Source organism: Chaetodon trifascialis, chromosome 20 (genome assembly GCF_039877785.1).
Source record: "Chaetodon trifascialis isolate fChaTrf1 chromosome 20, fChaTrf1.hap1, whole genome shotgun sequence".
In the NCBI taxonomy this organism is placed as follows: domain Eukaryota; kingdom Metazoa; phylum Chordata; class Actinopteri; order Chaetodontiformes; family Chaetodontidae; genus Chaetodon; species Chaetodon trifascialis.
Genome location: NC_092075.1, coordinates 23,965,095 through 23,988,779, shown reverse-complemented (window position 1 = coordinate 23,988,779; position 23,685 = coordinate 23,965,095). Strand labels below are relative to the sequence as shown.

General features: G+C 42.8%; 1 protein-coding gene across 3 annotated transcripts in view; it reads left to right on the top strand.

Moving 5' to 3' along the window:
• Positions 1-279: 279 nt before the first annotated feature.
• Positions 280-23,685, top strand: part of auh (AU RNA binding protein/enoyl-CoA hydratase) — a 37,773-nt gene continuing 14,367 nt past the window's right edge. For 2 of the 3 annotated variants that reach the window (XR_011603424.1, XM_070989302.1), the window contains exons 1-4: positions 280-545; positions 16,618-16,685; positions 17,209-17,296; positions 17,628-17,714. Coding sequence is in view for 1 of the 3 variants with exons in the window: in XM_070989302.1 (XP_070845403.1) it covers positions 320-545; positions 16,618-16,685; positions 17,209-17,296; positions 17,628-17,714 (469 nt within the window). In the remaining 2 variants the exon portion in view is untranslated. Of the gene's footprint in view, positions 546-16,617; positions 16,686-16,888; positions 16,978-17,208; positions 17,297-17,627; positions 17,715-23,685 lie in introns of those variants that run through there. The other variant, XR_011603425.1, reaches the window with a different exon arrangement.

The following is a 23,685-nucleotide window of genomic DNA, read 5'->3' as shown; positions in this document are numbered from 1 at the left end:
AGCATTGTTTTATGTGAAATCCTACTTTTTGTGGAATCTGTTAATCAGAAATGATGATCTGAATTGTCAGCTTTATTAGGACTTGAAGGGTAATACTTATACGATACTTTTAATTAAATACTATTATTATTTATTCTAAAAGTAATATTCAAATATTTAGCCACAAAATCCGTTACAATATCTGAATGAAGTGATGATAATGCTACAATTTCAATGTTTGCCTCGTGTGTCCCTTACAGACTAGGAAAAAAAAGTCACGTGATGATAACATGTGACTGAGTTCAAAGTTGAAAGTCAAACAGCACGGCTGCTTCCTAGCATGGCGGTCTTAGTGGGACGTAGAGCCCTGTTGCAAGTCTTTCGCATACCGACAGCGGACCGAGACAGCGTGCGCAGACTGGCTACAGCCTCCTCCTGCTCGAGACGGTATTTCTCCGGTAAAGTCTCGCCTTCTCGCCTGAACGGTCACGGAGCGGTGACACGACACTACAGCTCCGACTGCAAGGATGACCTGCGCGTCAGATACTTGGACGGAGAAGACGCCGGTAAGTTGCGCTCAGTATCGGCGCCAGTTCAAATGTTTTTTAGTTCTCGGAAGGAAAATATGTTGTTACTGTTAAAACGGAGGTCACGTTAGCGATCCAGTAAGTGGGAATTGACTGTGGTGTAATCAATAACCCAGATGCAAACAGAAAAGAAGCCCCGCCCATCACCCACGTTATAGTACGCAATGACGTCATGTTGCTTTAATTTTTTTAAATATAAATGTAGATTTTTTTATATATATAGGTTTGTCCCATTTAGAGCAAGGATCTCTTTTGCAAGGGAGACCTGACCAAGCTCTGAAACATATTACCTAGATATCAGGGAAGCCACCTAATTAAATATATTTAAAAGAAAGCTCAAAACATATGTCACTTGAGCCTTTAAGTAGTTATGACTTCCTAATACATGCCTGAAGCTTTTGTGCTTTGCCTTTATGCACTTGGTTTTATGCATTCAGTACCAAGAGAGTAGCCACAGTGAGGTTAAACCCATGAGAAGACGTTGTGGGGTTGGCTGAAACAGGCTTATTTCAGTTAATCAAGATCAGGAATTTGCAGGACTCATTTATGCTTGTTAGCTTCAGAGGGAGAGACGCTGATTGGTAGAGTGTGCATATGTTACACCATTCAGACTGCAACGGCATTAGTGGTGTAGAAAAATATACATTGGCAACACATACAAGCTAGTGGTACCACAGCACCGGGCATACGTTTTCTTATCACATACCATGCACTTTGACTCTTCACTGCAACAGGTCATGTCTACCTCACTTGCAGAAAATGTGCCACAGACAACTTAGGCTGCCCCCTACTGGCCAGTGCAATAATGTGTAGAACTGACAGTGTCTTATTAAACATCATGACAATCAAAGGAACAAAATGTATTAAAAAAATCTTTTTACTGGTGCCACATTTCTCATCTGCAAAATAAATGTTGTCCTCAACATTAACACTACTTTATAGTACTACATGGGCGATGGAACTAGGGCTGGGTGATAAAACGAGAACGATATGTCTCGCGATAGACACGTAATCAATATCAATAAAAAATGGGTTTGATAAAACATTCGATAATTTTTTTTTCTTCGTTGGAAGAAACAGTTTCGAAGCAAGGTTGGTTGCATGAACAAAGGCACTCCCTCTCAGGTAACCGAGCAACGTAGGGAGCAATCGCTGATCAGTGGGAGTGACACGCGAACACAGCAATCACGTAATAGTATCAAGTTCAGTTGCGCCATCTCGTTGTCTCGTGTTTGATGCTTTGCGAGGAGTGAGATGAGAAATAGAAAGTGAGTCCTGCAGCGAGCGAAGAAATTGTCGATAAAACAGGGAAAGTCAGCTCGCCAGTATGGAGTTTTTTGTATTTTATGTCGAACCGTAGTCAGGCCAATGTGGTCTGTAACTTATGCAAGACTGTTGTTCCCACAAAGACCGGTAATACCACAAACTTGTTTAACCACCTTAGCCGCGCTCACTCTTTGGAGCGCAGCCGTATTTGCCAACGTCCACCAACCGCAGCACCACCACACAAGCAGCAGACCACCATGCAGAGGTGCCTTATGACAAATCATCTAAAAGGCACAGACATAACAGAGGCAATGGCATATCATATAGCTAAAGACATGCTTCTGCTGAGCACTGTGGAGAAGCCAGGTTCTAAAAATCTCTTACACATGCTTTTGTTGTTGTTGTTGTTGTTGTTAACACACTTGCAATATAAAAATATAATTGAATAGTTCATGTATATTTAGAGTAAGAACTTATTCATATGTCTAGGCTGGTTTTATAGTTCAATCAATCTTATTGTACTGTCTATCATGTTTGTTTACAGATGTCAAGTCTACCTCAGTTTCTGCTATGTTTACAAAACACTGCACATATTTGAAAACATTTTATTCACCAGAAGGTGAATCAGTTTGTGAACTTCCTTGCACTAAACCTGCAGAAAAAAAAGTTCTCAGGTTTCTCTCTGTTTACATTTTTACACTTTTATTTACATTTATTATTTGAGTGTTTTCCATGGTTGTGTTGACATTGCCTTTCCTTTCTGCCTTGATAGCTGAGGGGATTATAATCAGAGGATAATCAGAGGTTAAATTTAAAATAAAGATGTTTAAATTGAATGTATTTTACTCCTGGTCCTTGTTTTAAATAGGTAATAAAAAATATCAATAATTATCGATATCGACCGACATAAAACACTTATATCGTGATAGAGTTTTCAGCCGTATCGCCCAGCCCTAGATGGAACAGTATTCAACAGCAGCATTAAAGATAGCTGTACTGATTAACCATTCTACTGAATGGCAATAGCTTTTTTCAAAAGTTTGAAACAAGTACATGATTTAAGTGCATTTCACAGGTTTCACCCTTATAGTGCTTCACTATTGTACAGCATGTGACCTCATCACACTCCACTCTTAAATAACAGTATAGCATAGTTTATGCCTGAGCAGTTGTAACAATAATGTGTTACTACGCAATGCTCTGAAACAAAACTTTTTCTGTCAATTTACGATTTTCTCTGGAGACTTCTGACGTAAACATCAAATATTCATCCATCCATCCATCCATTGTCTATACCCGACTATCCCTTTTTGGGGTTGCGGGGGGGCTGGAGCCTATCCCAGCTGTCAACGGACGAGAGGCGGGGTACACCTTGAACCGGCCGCGAGCCGATCGCAGGGCAACATATACAAACAAACAACCATTCACACTCACACACACCTAAGGACAATTTTAGAGTCACCAATTAATAGAGTTGGGCGGTATCCAAATTTCGATACCGTTAAACTTTCCCCACTTTTTCCCGGGGTATACGGTATTACCGTGACTAATTAAAAATCACTTTGCAGTGCAGCGTGACATGCGCGCAGTTCAGACGGTCAATGCTCCTAACTTGTAACATACCAGAGTGACGGGGAGAAACTCAGTTAAAAGCCTCCACCAAGCATTGCCACCCAAACGACACATAATTCATACCCAACGAAATTACATGCGCATTTAACGACAAACACGAAAACAGCGCACGTCAATGGCACTGCATCTGCTGATTTCACCACTTCACGCAAACCACCAAAGCCCGGTATCATATGAAAGCAGAGAGTCTGATGATCACGAAGATGACTGCCTCCACACTGTGCGACGAAAACTCGGCGAGCTGGCAGCCAAAGAGTACCACAAAAAAAACTTGGCTAAATCATACAGTATGTCTTACCTTTGCTGTTTTGTGGTCAAAAGTTATGTTCCAGCCCGAAAAAACGCTGCTCATGTCTCCTCCTATGATTCTGTGTTAGTTTGAGATCAATCACGAAGGTCCTGCTTGTTTACATAAAAGGGAGGGGGTTTCTAGATTGGAGGGAGCGCTCTTCATGCAATAACCTATCTCTGGGCTTACTTCCTTCTGGATCGTCATTGGTGTTTCTATGGTGAATTTGGATGGGTCACTGAGCTATTGATCAGCGTAACCACGCAGTTAGTTTCACCGTTCCGTCTCATGAACGAGCAGAGCGCTCACAGTGGACTCTGATGAGCAGCCCGAAGTGTTATTTTACAGTTTTATTTGCATTTCGTCCTTTTATGACAGCTAAGAACAATAGCAAGCAGAAAAAAGGCTGAAAAAGTGTTTTCAATGGAGGAGTTTCTCTGTGTGCTTGGATGAGATAACGGTACTCTGCTCAGACACGCCCATATGAGCGCCTGGACATACCTGTGTTAAAACACCTGTAAAACTGCTCAGGTTCATTTTTTTAGCATGTACATTTGCATAGTCACCTTTTTCTCGAGTGAAAATTCAACCAGATCGTCATTTGTTATGACGATGCTACAATTATGTTAGACCCCTATAGACCTATATGCGCAGCATTTTTTTAATGACGGTAATGAAACTGATACCGTCGCTATTTTTAGATACCGCGGGATACCTTATTACCAGATTACTGCCCAACCCTACCAATTAACCTAATGAGCATGTTTTTGGTCTGTGGGAGGAAGCCGGAGTGCCTCTCCTTTTCTTTTTAACCACTTTGCTAATCTCAGTCCTTATTGTCCTGTGACAAAATTATGTCAGTCTTTCTCTAGGCTGTCTTTCCCTCTGTGACCTGCTTGGCTTTGTTGCAGAAAGTTCTGGCTCCTGGTTTCTGGGAAGGTCTGCAGACTTAACTATTAGTGTCGGCTCTTGAGTGTCATGTCCTGTACTGTTGTCCACACATATTTGCACTGGAGTCTCCATTCCGAACTCCTCTGGTTCAGCACCAAGTTCAGGCTGACCCTCTATTCCCGGAGTGATTGGAAGTGCAACATTTTGCTTCCTAGGCTGATGATGGTGGTGTCTCAGCCTATAAGCCCAGTAGTGTTCCTCCTCTTCCAAGCTCTCGGAGTCCTCTGAAGTTTTCTTTGTTTAATTTTCCTTGTGTCTCTTTCTCTGTTGAATTTGAGGATTTTGTCCTGCCAGAGATCTTTGGGCTGGCTCTTCAAGTGGCAAAGCATTACATGGCATGAACATGTTACGGTGGAGGATTCTGCCTCTCCCTGTGCCACGTTCAGGCTTGACTTCATAAACTGGTCTTTCCCCTTTTGAGCGACCACAATGTGTATTTGACCTTCCCAATATGATGGCAATTTTCCAGGCCATCCACGCTCTGACAAATTCCTTACAATTACGCGGTCACCCGGAGAAAGGACTGAACTGTACCTCTTTCAATCTTAGTATGATTTTCCTCTTGCTGTTGTCTTTTTGATAGTTATGGATGCAATGTGATGTGGTTCTTTCATTTGCTGTTGCCTCTTTTGAGCATATACCTGCGGAGAGTTACATGCCTCCTCATCATTTATCCCAAAGAGTAAGTCAATTTGCAAATAGAGCTTCCTACCAAAAAGCAAGTACAAAGGGGAGTAACTGGTTGCTTCACTGGTTGTGCAGTTATAAGCGTGTACAACTTTATTCACATAGTCTCTTCAATTTCCCTTTTTCTCCTCATCTAAGGTCCGCAGCATCAGTAACAAGGTGCGATTAAATCATTCAGCTGGGTTCCCTTGTGGTTGGTAGGGAGTTGTTTTAGAGTTTGCCATGCCAGTAGAGTTGGGTGGTATCCAAATTTTGATTCCGTCAAACCTTCCCCACATTTTCCCGAGGTATACGGTATTACTGTGACTAATTAAAAATCACTTTGCTGGGCAGTGTGACATGCGCGCACTTCAGATGGTCACTGCTTACGCTAGAAAGCACCAATCCTAACTTGTAGCATACCAGAAGGATGGGGAGAAACTCAGCTAAAAGCCTCTACCAAGGATTGCCACCCAAACAAAACATAATTCACACCCCAAGAAATTATACACGCATGTAACGAAAACATCATCTGCTGATTTCACCATTTCACACAAACCACAAAAGCCTGGTATCATATGAAAGCACACAGTCTGATGATCATGAAAATGAGCTCGGGGAGCTGGCAGCCAAAGAGTACCACAAAAAAAACTTGGCTAAATCATACAGTATGTCTTACCTTTGCTGTTTTGTGGTCAAAAGTTATATTCCAGCCCCCCCAAAAATGCTGCTAATGTCTCTTCCTATGACTCTGTGTTAGTTTGAGATCAATCACGAAGGTCCTGGTTGTTTACATAAAGAGCAGGGAGTTTCTAGAGTGGAGGGAGTGCTCTTCATGCAATAAACCGTAGAGATTGACCGATATGGATTTTTCAGGGCTGATACTGATTATTAATAATCAAGTGAAACCGATAGCCGATATTTAGAACCAATATTCGTTTGCAGTAAAAATTAAAATTTTGGTGTCAAAATTTAGTAACACACCTCAGATTAGAATGAATACAGTATACTGTTTGCTTGTTTTGTGTACACTGAAAAAAAGACCTTAACTTATTGTAAAATAACACTAACACAAAATCTTAATTGAAATGCCTTTAAGTTTAATTATTTTTAAAACAAAAAGTGATAATTAATGATTCCCTTCCCTTTCCCTTAATGATTAAGAGCAAACCAATAAAGAGGGTGGCAGGAACCTTGGCTCACTACATTTATTTGATAGCTTTAGTAGTTACTTTCCAGATTAAATTTTTACATAAAACAGCATGAGTAAATAAAGATTAAACTTTCAGGGGTTCCCAGAACTTTTCACCTATAGTTCCTTATTTATTATTATATTTATTTATATATTAGATTAATAAAGGCATATTCTTCCTTTATTCATATTCACCTGACCTCCATAACACAGACTCACTACCACATTTCAAATCCAAACTCAAAACGTATCTGTTTAAACTAGCTTACTCCCTCTGTTCACAGCTGCATTGCCTAATTTAAATTGTATTTTGCATTTTTATCTTTATCGTTTCTTTTAATATTGTGTCTGTTTTTATGATTGATGGTGTAAGGTGACCTTAAGTGTCAAGAAAGGCACCTATAAATAAAATGTATTATTATTATTATTATTATTCTGAATCTCATAACAGTAGGCTAGATGTAAACTCTTGTGCTTATACTGTATGTCGTATTACATAAATAAGAATAAGGTACTTCGCAAATGTAACACGTGAGTTGTAGACGCGACAGTAAATTTATTGATTGTAAATAAAACACACTGAGAATAATCTCCTCGACGTGTGCTCTCTGCCTGACTCATATCCCTGGACTTTACGAGTGACAGGCAAAAGACGATCATTTAACACCAGTAGTTACGTTGCTGCACCATAGTGTAGTGAGAGCACGAGCACTGAGGGAGAGGCGACTGTAAACAAACAAGGACACGTTGGCGTGCAGTACTGTTAAACTTATAGGCTATAATCACCTCCGGTGTTGTTTATTGATAAACCAGGAGCCGCCGCACGGGCTGGGAGATTTATTGTTCCTACAAAGTAACAGTAACCGAAAGGGCCTATATTATTATTGTGCGTCTGGCCGCAGCTATAAAGCAGTTGCGGCAGTTATAACGTAGTGGTGGGTCATCATGAAATACGCCTTGTTGAAGTTGTGAACGGTTTCTTCTCCAGAGCCAAACAGCGGAATTCAGCAGGTTTTCCTCCCTTATACTTGCTATAGTCTACCTACCGGTATGTCGTCATGTCTTTTTTTTATTATTGTTAGGTAAGGAGATTCAGGTCATGTTCACTTGGTTACGTCTTTTTTTTTTTTTTTTCTTGGTGTGTGACACTATTTATCTTACAAAGTCGTATGCTTGATGTGATTAGACAAGTAGATCGGTGAAGTTTCAACTCTGGGCTTGCATGTTATCACTGAAATTAATCATAAGGTTGTGGTGTTTTTAAAACTTCATCATAGAGGGTTTTTCTTGCAACTTCGACTGACTCTGTCGCCTTATCTCTACTGGATAACCAGAGCAGTCGTCTGCTTCTCCTTGTCTGTGCATGTAGACGCTTCAGTGTCGATTGGCTGTCACTGACTCACTTGTGCCATGTAGCCACTCTGTGGGCGGTGGGCGGGACATTGTTACACAGCCAAGAGAGGTGACCTCGAGCGGAGAGACAGCTGCATCAGAGCCAAAGGAGCGCATTTTAAAATACATTAATTAATTTTATCAGTTATCGGTGGAAAAAACAGCTGATGCCAATCATTGAAAAAATGCTGAATATTGGCCGATATTATTGGCCAGGCCGATACTTGGTCGATCCCTAATACAAAGTATCATTTCAGAGGGCAAGTGCACCTCTTTCGCTTATGTGTGTCCAGAGGATGATGCGAAATTTTGTTTCAAAGAATCAAAGTCAACAGATTCCTAAGATTCCCACTAATTCCCACTAACAGTTTCTTAAATCGTTTTTATTGCAAGAAATATTATCCACCATTGACTCTGATCATTAAATGTGTATCAAGCAAGTAAGTCTATCCTAAATCGTTATACAGTCTGATGGAGTTACATTTACACAATTTCTCTTACAATTTCAACTGATTCATAATCAGATTACAACTACATTTCCAGAGATGTTAATCAACTATTTGGATTGTAATTGTGATGGTTTCAGCGGAGCAGTGAGTGGGCCCCTGTAACATCCAAAAAAAAAAAAACATGATTGACAATACAGTAAGATTGACTGGACTATAAAACCAGCCTAGACATATGAACAACTTTAGTCACTCTTCTTACTCTAAACATACATGAACTATTCAATTATATTTTTATTGCAAGTGTGTTTAAAAAAAAAAAGCCTGTGAATATTCTCATTCAGCCAGGTCATTGTAAGCTTCAGGACATTCAGTCATTCGCAACTGGACCTTGTCAGTTTGTCTTGGAAGACGTTTCGCCTCTCATCTGAGCAGGCTTCATCAGTTCATGCGCACCAGACTTGATAGGACAGCTCTAGTCTAATGAAATGGTGTTAGGTTCAAGTATTTATCCTCTGAGTGAGGCCAACCCCCAAAACCAAGGATGGTATCACTCTATTATGAGGCAAGCGATCCCCCATGAAGGCGGGGTAGGGTGCAACCCTTGGGTGTCAATGACAGTCGTCTGCCTTGTTAGTGTCCCATTCTTGTCATTGGGAGGCTCCTTGAGCCATGTGTGAATGGCTTTGTTGTTTATTTTCAGAGGCTAAATTTTTGAATCTCTTTGGAAGAGATGAAAGGACAGCATTGTATGTGGGAGATAGGTGGTGTCTCAGACCTCCCCCTCTGTTCAGAGACGGTTTTTCAACCTTGACATAGATGGCTTCTCTCACTCCTCTTTCAAACGACCTGTCTTCTCTGTCCAGAATATGCACATTTTTATCCTCAAAGGAGTGTGCTTCCTTCTGAGGTGCAGGTAAACAGCTGAGTCTAGACCTGAGGAGTTAGCCCATCTGTGTTGTGCCATGCATCTGCTCAGTGGCTGTTTTGTTTCCCCAATATATGTCTGTGCATTCCTCACTGCACTGGACTGCATACACGAGATTGTTCTTCTGAGTATGAGGTGTCCGGTCTTTGGGGTGCACCAGCCTTTGTCTGAGAGTGTTCCCAGCTTTGAAATGTACCGGGATGTTGTGTTTGTTAAAGATTTCTCTGATACACCAGACACATATGGAATGACAATGTTATGCTGTCTGTCTTTCTTTTCTTCCTCTGTCACCCTGTTCTTTCTGGAAGCGGCAGAACTTTTCACAAAAGACCAGCTGGGATAACCAGAGGTTTTGAGGGCATCCCTCAGGGGTTTGTGTTCCTTGTCTCTGGCCTGTTGGCTGGTTGGAACATCATCAGCTCTGTGTTGGAGGGTTCTGATAACACCTAGTTTGTGTTCCAGTGGGTGATGTTAGTCAAAAAGGAGGTACTGGTCTGTGTGAGTAGGTTTTCTGTAAACCCCAATATGGAGGCTCCTGTTCTCTCCAATGTGGACATCACAGTCCAAAAAAGGCAAACTCATGTCCTTGACATCCTCTCGAGTGAATTTGATGTTCTTGTCCACTGAGTTAATGTGCTCGGTGAGGGCTTGCACATCTTGGCTTTGGATTTTGGACCTTATTTACAAAGTCCATTGAGTTCTGGATGTGGTGTGGCGTTTTGCCAACCAGTGGTGCTAAGATGTTGGCTACAAACTTAGCAACTCTTTGTGTATTTTCGGGAGTCCATAGATGCCCGGGATGGACTCTTGTGGGTATAACCGGTGATATTGCAAACAGTCAATGGCTCCATCTTTCTGTAAACTTTGCAGATATTCTATGATTGTTCTCTTGTACCCGCTGGTTGGGTCTCGTTTCAGGCATTCGTATGTGTTACTGTCATTGACTAATGAAAGAATGTTGTCTTGGTAATCATTTGTGTTTAGAATTAGCGTGCATCTCCCTTTGTCTGCTGGCAAGATTGTGATGTTTTCGTCCTTGCTCAGTGATGTCACGGCTTTTCTTTCCTCATAGGTGAGGTCAGAAGGGGGAGGTTTAGCATTGGAAAGAGCTGCCGACACTTTCAACCTGAGCTGTTCACCTTCTGTTTCTGTTAGGTTGTTTTTCTTTATAGCTGATTCTGTTGCTGTGATCAGATCAACTATTGGGACTTGTTGTGGTGTCATGGCAAAATTTAATCCTTTAGCTAAAACCTCCTTCTCCGGCTGGGTAAGTACTCTCATACTCAGACAAATTCTCAACCCATCTATTCTGTAACTCATTTTGTGTTGAGTCTTCACTTTTTTGCCTCCAGGTGAGCAATTGCATATTGGACGTGTTATGTCTTGACTGCAAGTTCTGAAATTTCTTTGTTTGTCTGTCTTTAGTTTTGTTGTGCTGGGCAAGTTGGGTTTTCAATGTGAATTCTATGACTTTCTTACAGACATCTTCAAAAATTTAGCCTCTGAAAATAAACAACAAAGCCATTCACACATGGCTCAAGGAGCCTCCTAATGACAAGAATGGGACACTAACGAGGCAGACGACTGTCTTTGACACCCAAGGGTTGCACCCTACCCTGCCTTAATGGGGGATCGTTTGCCTCACAATAGAGTGATACCATCCTTGGTCTTGGGGGTTGGCCTCACTCAGAGGATAAATACTTGAACCTAACACCATTTTATTAGACTAGAGCTGTCCTATCTAGTCTGGTGCGCATGAACTGATGAAGCCTGCTCGGATGAGAGGCAAAACGTCTTCCAAGACAAACGAACGATTGAATGCCCTGAAACCTGTTTTAAAGCCTGTTTTTTTTAAAAAGCACGTATAAGAGATTTTTATAATCTGGCTTATCCGCAGTGCTCAGTGGAAGCATGTCTTTTGTATGATATGCCACAGCCTCCGTTATGTCTTTGTGTCTTTTAGATGATTTGTCATAAGGCACTGAAGCAGAGTACCTCTGCATGGTGGTCTGCTGCTTGTGCAGTGGTGCTGCGGTTGCAGATGTTGTTTGACGTTGACGAATACAGCTGCGCTCCAAAGAGTGAGCGCAGCTAAGGTGGTTAAACAAGTTTGTGGTATTACCAGTCTTGGTGGGGATGACAGTAAGTTACAGACCACACTGGTCTGACGACGGCCCGACTTATTAAATCCAAAAAACTGCCACACTGGTGAGCTGACTTTCCCTGTTTTATCGACAATTTCTTCGCTCACTGCAGCGCTCACTTTCTATTTCTCATCTCACTCCTCGCGGAGCATCAAACACGAGACGAGATGACGCAACCGAACTTGATACTGTTACATGATTGGCGTGTTATCGTGTCTCTCTCACTGATCAACGATTACTCCCTACGTTGCTTGGTTACCTGAGAGCGAGTGCCTTTGTTCATGCAACCAACCTCGCTTTGCAACTTCAGGTTTCTTTCGACGAAGAAAAAAAAAATTATCGAATGTTTTATCGAACGCATTTTTTTATTGATCTTGATTACATGTCTATCGCGAGACATATCACTATCGTTTTATTGCCCAGCCCTAGTTGTGAAGACTGTGAATTTCTTGGAGTCCTCACTAATGTTACCCTGATGGTAAGCCTTGCCTTGGTCCAGTACGTTGTATTCCCGCCAAGACCATCAGGTATCTCCTGGATGCGCAGTATAAGGTACCTATCTGGGATTGTCTTTTTATTGAGCCCCCAGTAGTCAATACATAGTCTTAGGCTGCCTTCTCTTTTTCTCATGCAAACCACAGCAGATGCATGTGGCGAGGTGGATTTGCAGATGAACCGGGTCCTCTCTATCTCTCATTAGCTCCTCCGTGGCATTGAACCCTATAATGGGTCGTTGCATTATATCCCTGTTCACTAGTACTGGGACTACTATCTCATCAGACTTTGTTGTTTAAGCTTTTGGATCACACAGACTGAGACTAACCTCAACTCAACCCTGAAAGGGGATTTCTGAGCCATTTGCTGCCCTCAAGTCCAGAAGCTCATTATCACGTATCAAAGCACCGATGGGATTGGGTTTTTTTGCACCAGGTAAGGGACTTGCATCAGGTTTTGGGACTTCCATGCCTCGCTCATAATAGACTCTTGTGCTCCTGTGTCCCACAGGGCTTGAGTCTTAACACCATTCATTTTGCACCAGACAAAGCACTTTCTACCTACCAGCTGTGCAATTTGCTTGCATTTTGTACCAGGGTTGTATAAGTGAGAGGATTGGCCTTTATATCTTACATTTGACTTCAAAGGGGCTGATGGGTTGCGAGTGGGCAGTTTTTTCCTTCTTTCCTGTCTCACATGTCAGTGCACAGGCTCTGTTGGTAAGTTCAGATTTGGGTTTCGGTAATTTGGGGACGTTGTTTCTGAGGCTATGACCCATCCCCCAGTCACAACCTCTGCCCGTTTCCCAGTGGTTTCTGTCTCTCCTGTACTCTGCACCCTTTTGCCCAATGTGTTTCACTGCCACAGTTAAAACAATGATTACAGTCATTGTTGTCCTACTGACATGCTATACAGCGTCTCCTCGGCCTCTTAACAGCATTGACAGGTGATTTGATTCGCTTATCATCACCAGCTTGTCTTTCATGCTGAACAGTTTGCACAAGAGATACAACTTGGCCTGTGAGCTTCCTGATTGCTGCCTGAACGCTAACCAAGCATTCGATAGAATAGAATGGAAATACCTTTTTGATCTGCTTCCTAGATATGGTTTAGGAGAAATGTTTCTCAAATGGATTAAATTACTGTATACAAACCCAACAGCAGAAATATTGACTAATAATATGATTTCTAAACCTTTTAGTTTACAATGCTCAACTAGGCAAGGCTGCGATCGCAGTAAGGACACGTAGGAATATACCTGGGATTAGGATTTGGGACATAGAGCATCATATGGTATTGTATGCTTATGATATAATTTTTTTCTTAACAAACCTGAGGAACAGTATTCCAAATTTAATCGCTTTACTTGAAAACTTTGGCAAGTTCTCTGGATACAGAATAAACAAATCTAAGTCAGTATTGTTATTTTTAAATGAAGAAGAAAGACTCAACCCCAAAATAAATACACCATTTATGGCCACACAAATGGATTTAAATATCTGAGCATTAAGATTGCCCCAAAACTTGGCGACATTGTCCCCATAAACTATAACCCCCTGGTAGTCGCAGTGACAGAGAAGTTGGATCGATGGTCTAAATTGCTGATATCAGTAATTGGTTGCATAAATCCTATTAAAATGTCTATTATACCCACATTTATATATCTTTTCCAAGCCCTCCCACTTCCATTACCAAATAACTTCTATAAAACAATTGATAGTATATTTAGCCAGTTCATTTCAGAAAAGGTAGACTCCGGCTCCGGTTATTATTTTTACCCAATGATAGGGGAGGAGTTCAGGTCCCGAACCTTAAATGGTATTATTGGGCTACCCAATTAAGTTCTGCAATGTACTACTTTTCTTCATCCACACCACCTGCTTGGGTAAATATTGAACAAAAATCGGTGTTAGATTTACCCATAAAGCAGTATTTATATTCCTCGGATATCAAGAAGCTGAAAAAAACAGACATAAACGCCTTTGTAAAAAATACAATATCAATATGGTATGCAGCACATAACTTTGTTGATGAAACAATAACTATGTCACAATTTACTCCTATCTGGGGCAAGGGACAATTCAAACCTGGTAAATTGGATGGGGGATTCAAATTATGGGCAGAGAAAGGAATTGGGATGGTTTTGGGCCTTTATTTAGAAGGTATCCTGCTCAGATTTGATCAACTTTGTCATAAATACAGAGTTCCTCAAAAACATTTTTTCAAATATTTGCAATTAAAAAGCTTTATAGCATCAAAATATAAGACAGTTATGGCCACACCTCCTCTGTCGACTATTGAGGAAATGGTAATTAATAATTTGAATGGTAAAAAAACACATATCCAGATTCTATAACCTTTTCATGGAGTATTCAACAGAATCAGTATCAGGTAAATAAAATGCTTGGAGAACAAACAAGATGATATTACTGAAGAAGATTGGTATGACAGCCGTTTTAACCGGCAACCGGCTGGTAGCCAGGGAAGGGCATGTTTAAAAGCGCAAAATAATTCAGTTAACGGGTCAAAGATGTGGCATGTCAATTCTGGTGTCCGAGGCATGTTTATAATGTTAAAAATGTATAAAAATTTTAAAACACTACATTTTGTTACTCAACTCTCCCCACTTTACTTACTCATATGAGTTTAGCATAAGAAATGAAAATTCAAGGAGTTATTTAGCTCAAAAGTACAAAACTGTCCTTTCTGGATAACGTCCGGGCTAAAAATCTAAGCACAAAAATATGCTAAAAATGTCAAAAATCTTAATAAAAGCATAAATGATGTACTGGGGCATAATTGTGTTGATGTTTGTAATGAAACCTACAAATATAGTAACAACACTAAGCTCATTTACATTTTTATTCAAGAAATACTTTTGTCCCCATCTTTGTATTCTCAAATGTCCTTCCTGGGAAACAGCCATAAAGTGGCTATACATGACTATAATTGGATATGGATAGTCATGTGACAGGGTGTTGCATCAGCCAACAGATTCTGAAGGACCCCCAAAAGATATCAGAAGGTCAGTAAGTCTCTCTTGAAATAAGTAAGTAAGTAAGTAAGGACCAGGAGAGCGGTATACTACAACAAATAAAAGTGGCTGCACTGTTTTCCATTTCTCATGAGAAAGAGTGAGAACAAGGCTTTCAAATGAGTTATAGTCGAGTTTAGGTTTAGGGTTGATCAAAAGGCTTGAGTCAAAAATGGCTGCAACTCCACCTCCTCTGCTGCTGCCTCGAGGAATGTGGGTATTAATATGGCTCGGAGGAGTAGCTTCATTTAGGCTCACATACTCTTCAGGACACAGCCAGGTTTCAGTCAGACAAAATAAATCAACATTATGGTCTGATATTAACTCATTTACTAGAACAGCTTTAGAGGACAGAGATCTGATGTTAAGGAGTCCACATTTAATTCTCCTATCTTGTTGTACTATTGCAGAGGTTGTTCTAATTTTAATTAGATTCTTATGTTTAACTCCTCTTCTCTGTACTTTTGGTTTACTTAGTTTACGTGGTCGGGGGGCAGACACAGTCTCTATGGAGTGTTGGGTGGGTAACTGCTCTAATGGAGGCGCAGAGAAGCGTGTAAAACGACATAGTTTTATCATATGTACACACCGATTACACATTAATTTTAGTGACCTCCGATTGGCGTAACCGGGTGTCATTACCGCCGACGTGAATAACAATCTTACGGTATTTACGCTTATCCTTAGCCAGCAGTTTCAAATTTGATTCGACGTCGCCCGCTCTGGCCCCCGGCAGGCATTTGACTATGGTCGCTGGTGTCGCTAACTTCACATTTCTCAAAATGGAGCTGCCAATAATCAGAGTTGGTTTCTCAGCGGGTGTGTCGCCGAGTGGGGAGAACCTATTAGAAACATGAAGCGGTTGGTGGTGACCTGTGGGCTTCAGCTTGGGACTATGCTTCCTTCGAACAGTCACCCGGCCTCCCTGGTTTCCCGGCTGCTCGGGAGCTGTCGAGGGACGGCTAGCCGGAGCTGCACTTGGTCGGTCCGCACCGACTACGGGGGCCTGGCTAACTATAGCTAATGGTTTTGTTTCCATGGTGCGGAGCCGAGCTTCCAATTCACTAAGCCTCGCCTCCAACTCACCAAATAAACTACATTTATTACACTTACCAGTATCACTAAAGGAGGCAGAGGAGTAGCTAAACATGTGACACACCAAGCAGGAGAGAGCTGGAGAGGGACAGAGAGAAGCCATCGCTAGCTGCTAGGCTTAGTTGGTATAGCTAGCAGAGCAGACAAGCGCGTAGACAAATAAAATTGACGGTCGCTAAATAAACAGACTTATGGGTGCTTGAGCAGAACTAATGTTACTCTAGAGCGCGGATAAAAGGCCGCTGTAACAAAACAGAGCAAATTACACTCAGAGGAACAAGAGCGACAAACGCACACTACTGGTAAGGCAGCAACCAGAAACAGGAAGTGAGACGATACGCTTACCTCAGCACGTCCGCTGTACTCACAACAGACAGTAATGGGTATTCATATCTTCATAGACAATGTTTATGCTTTCCAGTTGTCTGTGATGTCAAACATGCTTCTTTACATTCAGATATGGTATTACCTGTTGTTAATGTCTGTGTTGTTAATCACCATAATGTCACACTGTCTTTCAGGTATTGTTGTTGTTGGGATAAATCGACCAAAAGCCAAGAATGCCATAAGCAAAAATCTGGTTAAAATGGTATGTACCTATCTATTTTCCTTGTATTTAACTTAGTAAAGATGACTTAGCAAGTGATAACAAAAGTAAAGCTCTGGGGGGCATGTAGGCTAGCGTGCACAGGGATTACTCAGAGACATTTCTTTCCCTCTCTTTTCAACTTGTGCAGATGCCAAATGACACACTTTGAGATTTGGAAGGTGTGCACTCTGCGAGCCTTTGGCGACCCATACTTACCAATAATACCCCATATATACCTTGGAGAAGTTTCATTCCAGCTTAACTCTGATGATAATTCAGTGTATTGAAAATCGTCAGTTGATCTTTCGAAAATGCTGAAGTTCCTGTACCTCTTAACTGAGGTTTATTTTTCTGATCTCATAGTTTCTTATATCTGAGTTCATCTTGAAATATGATACGTTTTATTATTTTTGTTAGGCAAAATCAATTAACTTTTACATTTAATTGAGAGAATTGAAATTGACATTTTGAGAAATGTAATTTAAGTGCAGTTTTCTTGAAAATAAACAAAAATGTTTTTCAGATGTTTGAGGCTGTAGAAGATATCAAGAAAAATAACAAAGTGCGCAGTGTCATTTTATGCAGTTTGGTCCCTGGGATCTTCTGTGCAGGTATACTCCCTTTGTTTATTGCATAAGATAGATTTTTGACTGAATCTGCTGTTTGGAATGTCTTTCAATTTCAGTTCTTGTTCTTCAGTTGTAAACATTTTGCAAATCCATCTTCATTTTCTGTAAAATATTTGAGACTGAGATCTTGACTCTGTAATGCTTAGTAGGTATGGATCTAGTAGAGAGGATTCTGTATTCATCTTTATATCAAGAAACCTTGATACTGAAGTTTTGGCAGATACCAAAGCTCTGTGTAGTGGACCACCTCTGCTACATTTCCCGGAAGCCACAGGCCTATGGCTCGGTGCTGATGCTTTGTCTCTGTGCACAGGTGCTGACCTGAAGGAGAGGGCCAAGATGCACCAGAGTGAGGTGGGATCCTTTGTGTCCAAAGCAAGAGCAGTCATCACAGAGCTAGGTAAAGACTGCAAAGAATGATAGAATTAGGTGACTACTGATGAATTCATTGTACTACACCAATTACAAAAAATTGTTAGGATGCTGTGTAAAACAGAAATAGAAAAGAATGCAGTCATTTGCAAACTGTGTTTACCAACAACAATGGTGTTCCCGAGCCTGTATATTAATATTCTTTATGCCACTAAACCACTGACTGTGGCCCCAGTAGCTACATATGAACAATGCAATTAAACGATTGCACTTAAAATATGAACAGTTTATCTGCTGTGGCCTGAACGCAGTCTCACACCTTCCTCCTGGTCCGCATGGACTTGAATTGCGTGCCCGCTTGTGCGTAATCAAATGTCTCAAGTGGGATTGCTGCAGAGGCTATTGTCATGAGGTTTTGGACTTTTGCCTCAGACAGACGACTTCTCATGGCTGTTTTGTCGTTGTTCTGGAGGCTGAATCCGCGCTCTGCTGCCACACTGGAGACTGGAATTACAAGCGCCACTTTAGCCAAAGTTTTGAAATCAGGGAACATTTCTCCAAGTGAAGTGATCAGAAGTCTGCAAGACTCTCTGAACGAGGGGTTTCCTGATCCTGCAAGCACTCGCTTCAGCGGGAGGAAATCTCGCAGCATACGCTCCTTCTGCACAAGTGGTTCAGCTGCACCGGTCTGTGACCCGTAGTGGGGTCTACAGCCAGCGTGTAGCCGATGGTTGTTTTAGGCTCAGCAGGTCGTGTTCCCCCATTTCTTTTTGAAGTTCATTTAGTCTGTATGTTCGTATGGGGGAATTCTTGTAGTATGTGTATATGTTATTAACAGTGGTAACATATGCACTTACTTGACACACAGCCGTGGAGGCATCACGGGCAGCAAGCGCTGTTCTGTGCACACCACAGTGAATGTTAACAAGGAAGGGACAGTCATTCTGGTGCAACTGCTGTGCAACTCCGGCCTTTCGACCCACCATCACATTCGCTCCATCACTTCCAAGTCCAACAACCCGAGCCATAGCGACCCCACGGCCCTTTTATTTTTTTTCTTTTATTTTTGCTGTGATGCATTCAGCAGTGCCAGAGGGAATTGCGTAATTGCCGATAAACGCAGTTTCAGGCTCCCCTTTCTGTTGAAGTGTCAGGTATGTGATTAGCATTTTCTCCACCGTGATATTAGTGGTTTCATCTACTATTATTCCAACATATCTGCTGTTGGCGATGCGGTCATCAATATTGCTGGTTATGGTCTTCGCTAAGGCCTCCTCCATCTGAGTGACTGTCTCATGGTGGGTGTATGTGTGTGCAGGTTTGGACAGCCGGCAGACTGTAAGAGGTTTATCAGATCAGGATACAAGTGGCTCGGAGTGTTTTAGCCATATGCAGCACAACCTTAAGTTGTGTTTTTAATGCCTCGTTGCAGGCAACCTATGATTTCTCCACATGCTTAATCATAGCCACACTCTGGTTGAGCACCCTTGAAGCCTCGACGTGGCTGTGGGTATTTTGGTGGTCAGTTAATGCTGATTTCTGCTTGTTCGTGCATCCTCGGACAAATCCGTTACTCATATTGGCTTTTTTACATATGTCGCAGAACATTTTTCCATTCTCCCTCCTCAGCCAGGAGAACTCCTGCTCCCACTGAACTCTGTACTCCCTCCTGACCTCCTTGCTGCTGCTTGCTCTCTCCGTAGTTACCGAGGGCTGATTACTTGTTTGTCCTTCATCCTCCACTGCATCAGTCCCTCTTTTTTCACCTCTTTTATCGACACCATCATCGTTATTGGGCTTTTTTAAGAAACTTCGGACACTCAGCTGCCGTGACATTTTTCCGAGTGAAGCCAACGTGGTCATGCATCAAGAGAGACAATAACTAATTAATATGCTCACTCGCCACCAAGTGGTCAGGGGTGTCAATTGCAATCTGTCAAAATGACAGATGGCCTTCAGATTTTTCCATCACCATTTTAAAAAACCGGTCAACGACGGAAAATATTCGGTTAACGTGACCCCTGGAAACACCGTACCTTCCTGGTAGGCACAGTGTTTTCCACACAGAAGTTGATGTAGTCCATGATGCAGGTTGTCAGACTGTCAGGGTCCTCCCCCTGTGGACAGCACAACACAGTCCTGTCAGTGGTTTCAAAGCAGTCACTCAGTGCCATACTGGATACTGAGGCCTGTTCAAGAGTAGCTTAGGACATACACTGCCCCAGTTTTTTACTCAACGGCGCTATCAGAGTTTAGCCTAACGTTAGTAGCGCTGAGTGGCAGTTTTTTGAGTTGGGGAAATTTACACTTCAGCATCACTATGCACTAAACGTCTATGCCAAGACTGGCCACTATGGGGAGCTTCTTGTGTAGCTCTATAGTTAAATCAATAATTACAACCAAAATTAGCATATCAGTATTACAGTTGAAGGGTTTTGGAGTTCTGAATAGTCGATGTTGGCAGCATTTACTCTTGTGCAGTATTAAATAGACCAGTTTCTATATTCAGAAGCATTTATTTAAAAGGTAAGAATAAAAACATACAATATGTAACTAAATTGCTTTACTAAAGAGTGAAAGGGACAGTGTGTCCTTGTTTGTATGTGCTAGAAAATGTGTGTATAGTGTGCTCAAGTTAATTGTTAGTGGATTAGTGCCAGAAAAAAATGTGCCCACATTTCTTTGTTTTCCCCTTGTGTGTTCTGTGTGCATGAGCATGAACAACAACAATAATAATAAAATAATAGGCTTAATTTGATTCAATCTTTCTTTCATACAAGAAATACAGCTGAAAGTAGTAAGCAGTAGGAGCTATGTGTGTATGCACAGTGTGCGTGCGTCGACCGTGCGTGCAATCTGTTGCAGTTGCTCCTCTTTGTTTTCTTAGTTTTCCAAACTTTTTTTGCTCTATTCTTTACTATACCGATTGTATTTTTATGACTGACATCTTGAAGCTGTGCCCTCTCCAAACATGTTGGTCGAGAGAGTTCTGGTCTGTTTCTTCGCTACGGAATTACTACTTTCACTGGGACACAGCACTGATGCGCAGTGATTTCATGGCTGCATTTTAGTTAGTGTGTTAGTATTAGTGTAGTTTACTCCAGAGATCAGCTGATTGCACTGAGGCCGGCTGGCTTGTCGGCCAGAACATCAGAGATCCCTGCTGAAATCTGGAGGAAAACACACAGAGGATGCAGGGGAGGACTGAAACAGGAAACAGGAAAAGAGAAGGATCGAGACAATGGAGGTTTATGGAGAAGAGGAGGTATAAGCCAGGTCTCCCCTCTCTCATCATGGGCAACGAGAGGTTGCTGGCAAACAAGGCAGATGAGCTAACAGCACTTGCCAGTAGTCAGAGGGATTACCAGGAGTGCAGTCGCATACATGGCTGCACCAGGACATACATGACACAACAACGTCTCCATCAGTGGCTTTCAGACTGTTCAGGCTGACCGGGATTGCACCGAGAGCGGTAAGCGTAAAGGAGGGGGGTTTGCCGTTCTAGTCAACAGCCGACAGTGTATTCCTGGTCATATTACCATCAAGGAATGTATCTGTTGCCCAGACATTGAACTGTTGGCTGTTGGGCTCAGGCCATATTATTTGCCCAGGGAGTTTTCACATGCCATTATCATAGCTGTTTACACCCCCCCCCCTGCCAACCTGACGTTGGCATGTGACGTCATTCACTCCGCCATAGCCCGTCTGCAAACTCAACACTTGAGTGCATTCATTGCTATCTCAGGTGACTTCAACCGTGTCACCAAGGCAACAACACTGCCCAACTTCACTCAGTCTGTGAGTTGTCCTACAAGAGAGGAGAGAACCCTGGACTTGCTGTATGCTAATGCCAAGGATGCATACAGCTGCTCCCCCCTTCCCCCTCTGGGTAGGTCAGACCACAACCTTGTGCACCTCAATCCCTGTTATGTGCCTCTGGTGATGAGTCAGCCTGCGACCACAAGGACAGTGAGCAGAGCAGATGAGACATATGAGACACTGCAGGGCTGTTTTGGGGTGACAGACTGGCAGGCACTCTGTGAGTCGAATGAAGAGGACATTGATGGGCTCACAGAGTGCATCAAGGACTACATCGCTTTCTGTGTGGATTCCACTGTCCCAGCCAGGACTGTCCATTGTTATCCAAATAACAAGCCGTGGGTAACAAAGGACATTAAAGTCATCCTCAATGAGAAGAAGAGGGCTTTCAGAGCTGGTAACAGGGAGGAGGTGAGAACAATACAGGGGGCCCCGAAGGTGAAAATCAAGGAGGCTAAGGAGAAATACAGGAGGAAGCTGGAGTGGAAACTCCAGCAGAACAACTTGAGAGAGGTCTGGAGTGGAATGAGGACCATCACTGGCCTCAGAATGACCAACAACAGGCAGTTGAGTTGAAGGCAGCGTTGACAGGGCCAACTGAATTTGTTTTTTAATAGATTTGACACTGCAGGCCTGGCTCATCCCCTTCTCCCCTTCTGACTTCTCTGCTGCCTGTCCTGGACGACCACTATCACCCCCCCCCCCCCCCCCCATCCTCTTGTTTGAGCCCTCTTCACACCTCCTCCTTCGGCTGCCAGACTGACTGTACTCTCCAACCTGAGGACTACACCCCTCCCCCACCTGTCACCCCCACAGTGTGCTTCACTGCTGACCAGGTGAGAAGACAGCTGATGAGACATTCAAACAAGGCTCCAGGCCCTGATGGTGTCAGCCCCAGGGTGCTCAAAGCCTGTGCTCCCCAGCTGCGTGGAGTTCTTCACCATGTCTTCGACATGAGCCTAAGTCTCCATAGGGTCCCCATGCTGTGGAAGACATCCTGCCTTGTTCCTGTGCCAAAGACGCCACGGCCCAGGGCCTCCAAGGACTACAGATCTGTGGCATTTACCTCTCACATCATTAAGAGACCCTGGAGAGACTCGTCATGTAGAAGCTCTGGCCCATGGTCAAGCCACTCTTGGCCCCCTCCAGACCCGACTTGGATTTGAGGACGCCATCATCTACCTGCTCAACCGTATCTACGCCCACCTGAACAAGCTGGCGAGCACTGTGAGGGTTATGTTTTTTGACTTCTGCAGTGCATTTAACACCATTTGTGCAGCTCTTCTGGGTGACAAGCTGACAGCAATGCAGGTGGACGCCCCCCTAGTATCCTGGATTGTGGACTACCTGACTGGCCGACCACAGTACGTGCGCCTGCAAAACTGTGCGCCAGACAGAGTGGTCAGCAACACTGGGGCCCCGCAGGAGACTGTCCTTTCTCCCTTCCTCTTCACCCTCTACACCACGGGCCGCATCTATTGCAGACCTGCCATTTTCAGAAGTTTTCTGATGACTCTGTGATAGTTGGATGTATCAATAGGAATAGGAGGATGAGTACAGGGCTGCTGTGGACAACTTTGTCACATGGTGTGAGCAGAACCATCTACAACGAAACGTGGCAAAGACTAAGGAACTGGTAGTGGACCTGAGGAGAACCAAGGCACCAGTGACCCCTGTTTCCATCCAGGGGGTCAGTGTGGACATTGTGGAGGATTACAGGTACCTGGGGGTACATATTGACAATAAACAGGACTGGGCAAAGAACACTGATGCTCTCGACAGGAAAGGCCAGAGTCGTCTCTATTTTCTGAAGCGACTGAGGTCCTTCAACATCTGCCAGACTATGCTCAGGATATGCGCAGGATATCTGGTGTATGCAGTCCAGTGCAGTGAGGAATGCACAGATTTATATATTGGGGAAACAAACCAGCCACTGAGCAGACGCATGGCACAACACAGAAGGGCTAACTCTTCAGGTCTAGACTCAGCGGTTTACCTGCACCTCAAGGAGGAAGCACACTCCTTTGAGGATAAAAATGTACATATGCTGGACAGAGAAGACAGATGGTTTGAAAGAGGAGTGAGAGAAGCCATCTATGTCAAAGTTGAAAAACCGTCTCTGAACAGAGGGGGAGGTCTGAGACACCACCTATCTCCCACATACAATGCTGTCCTTTCAT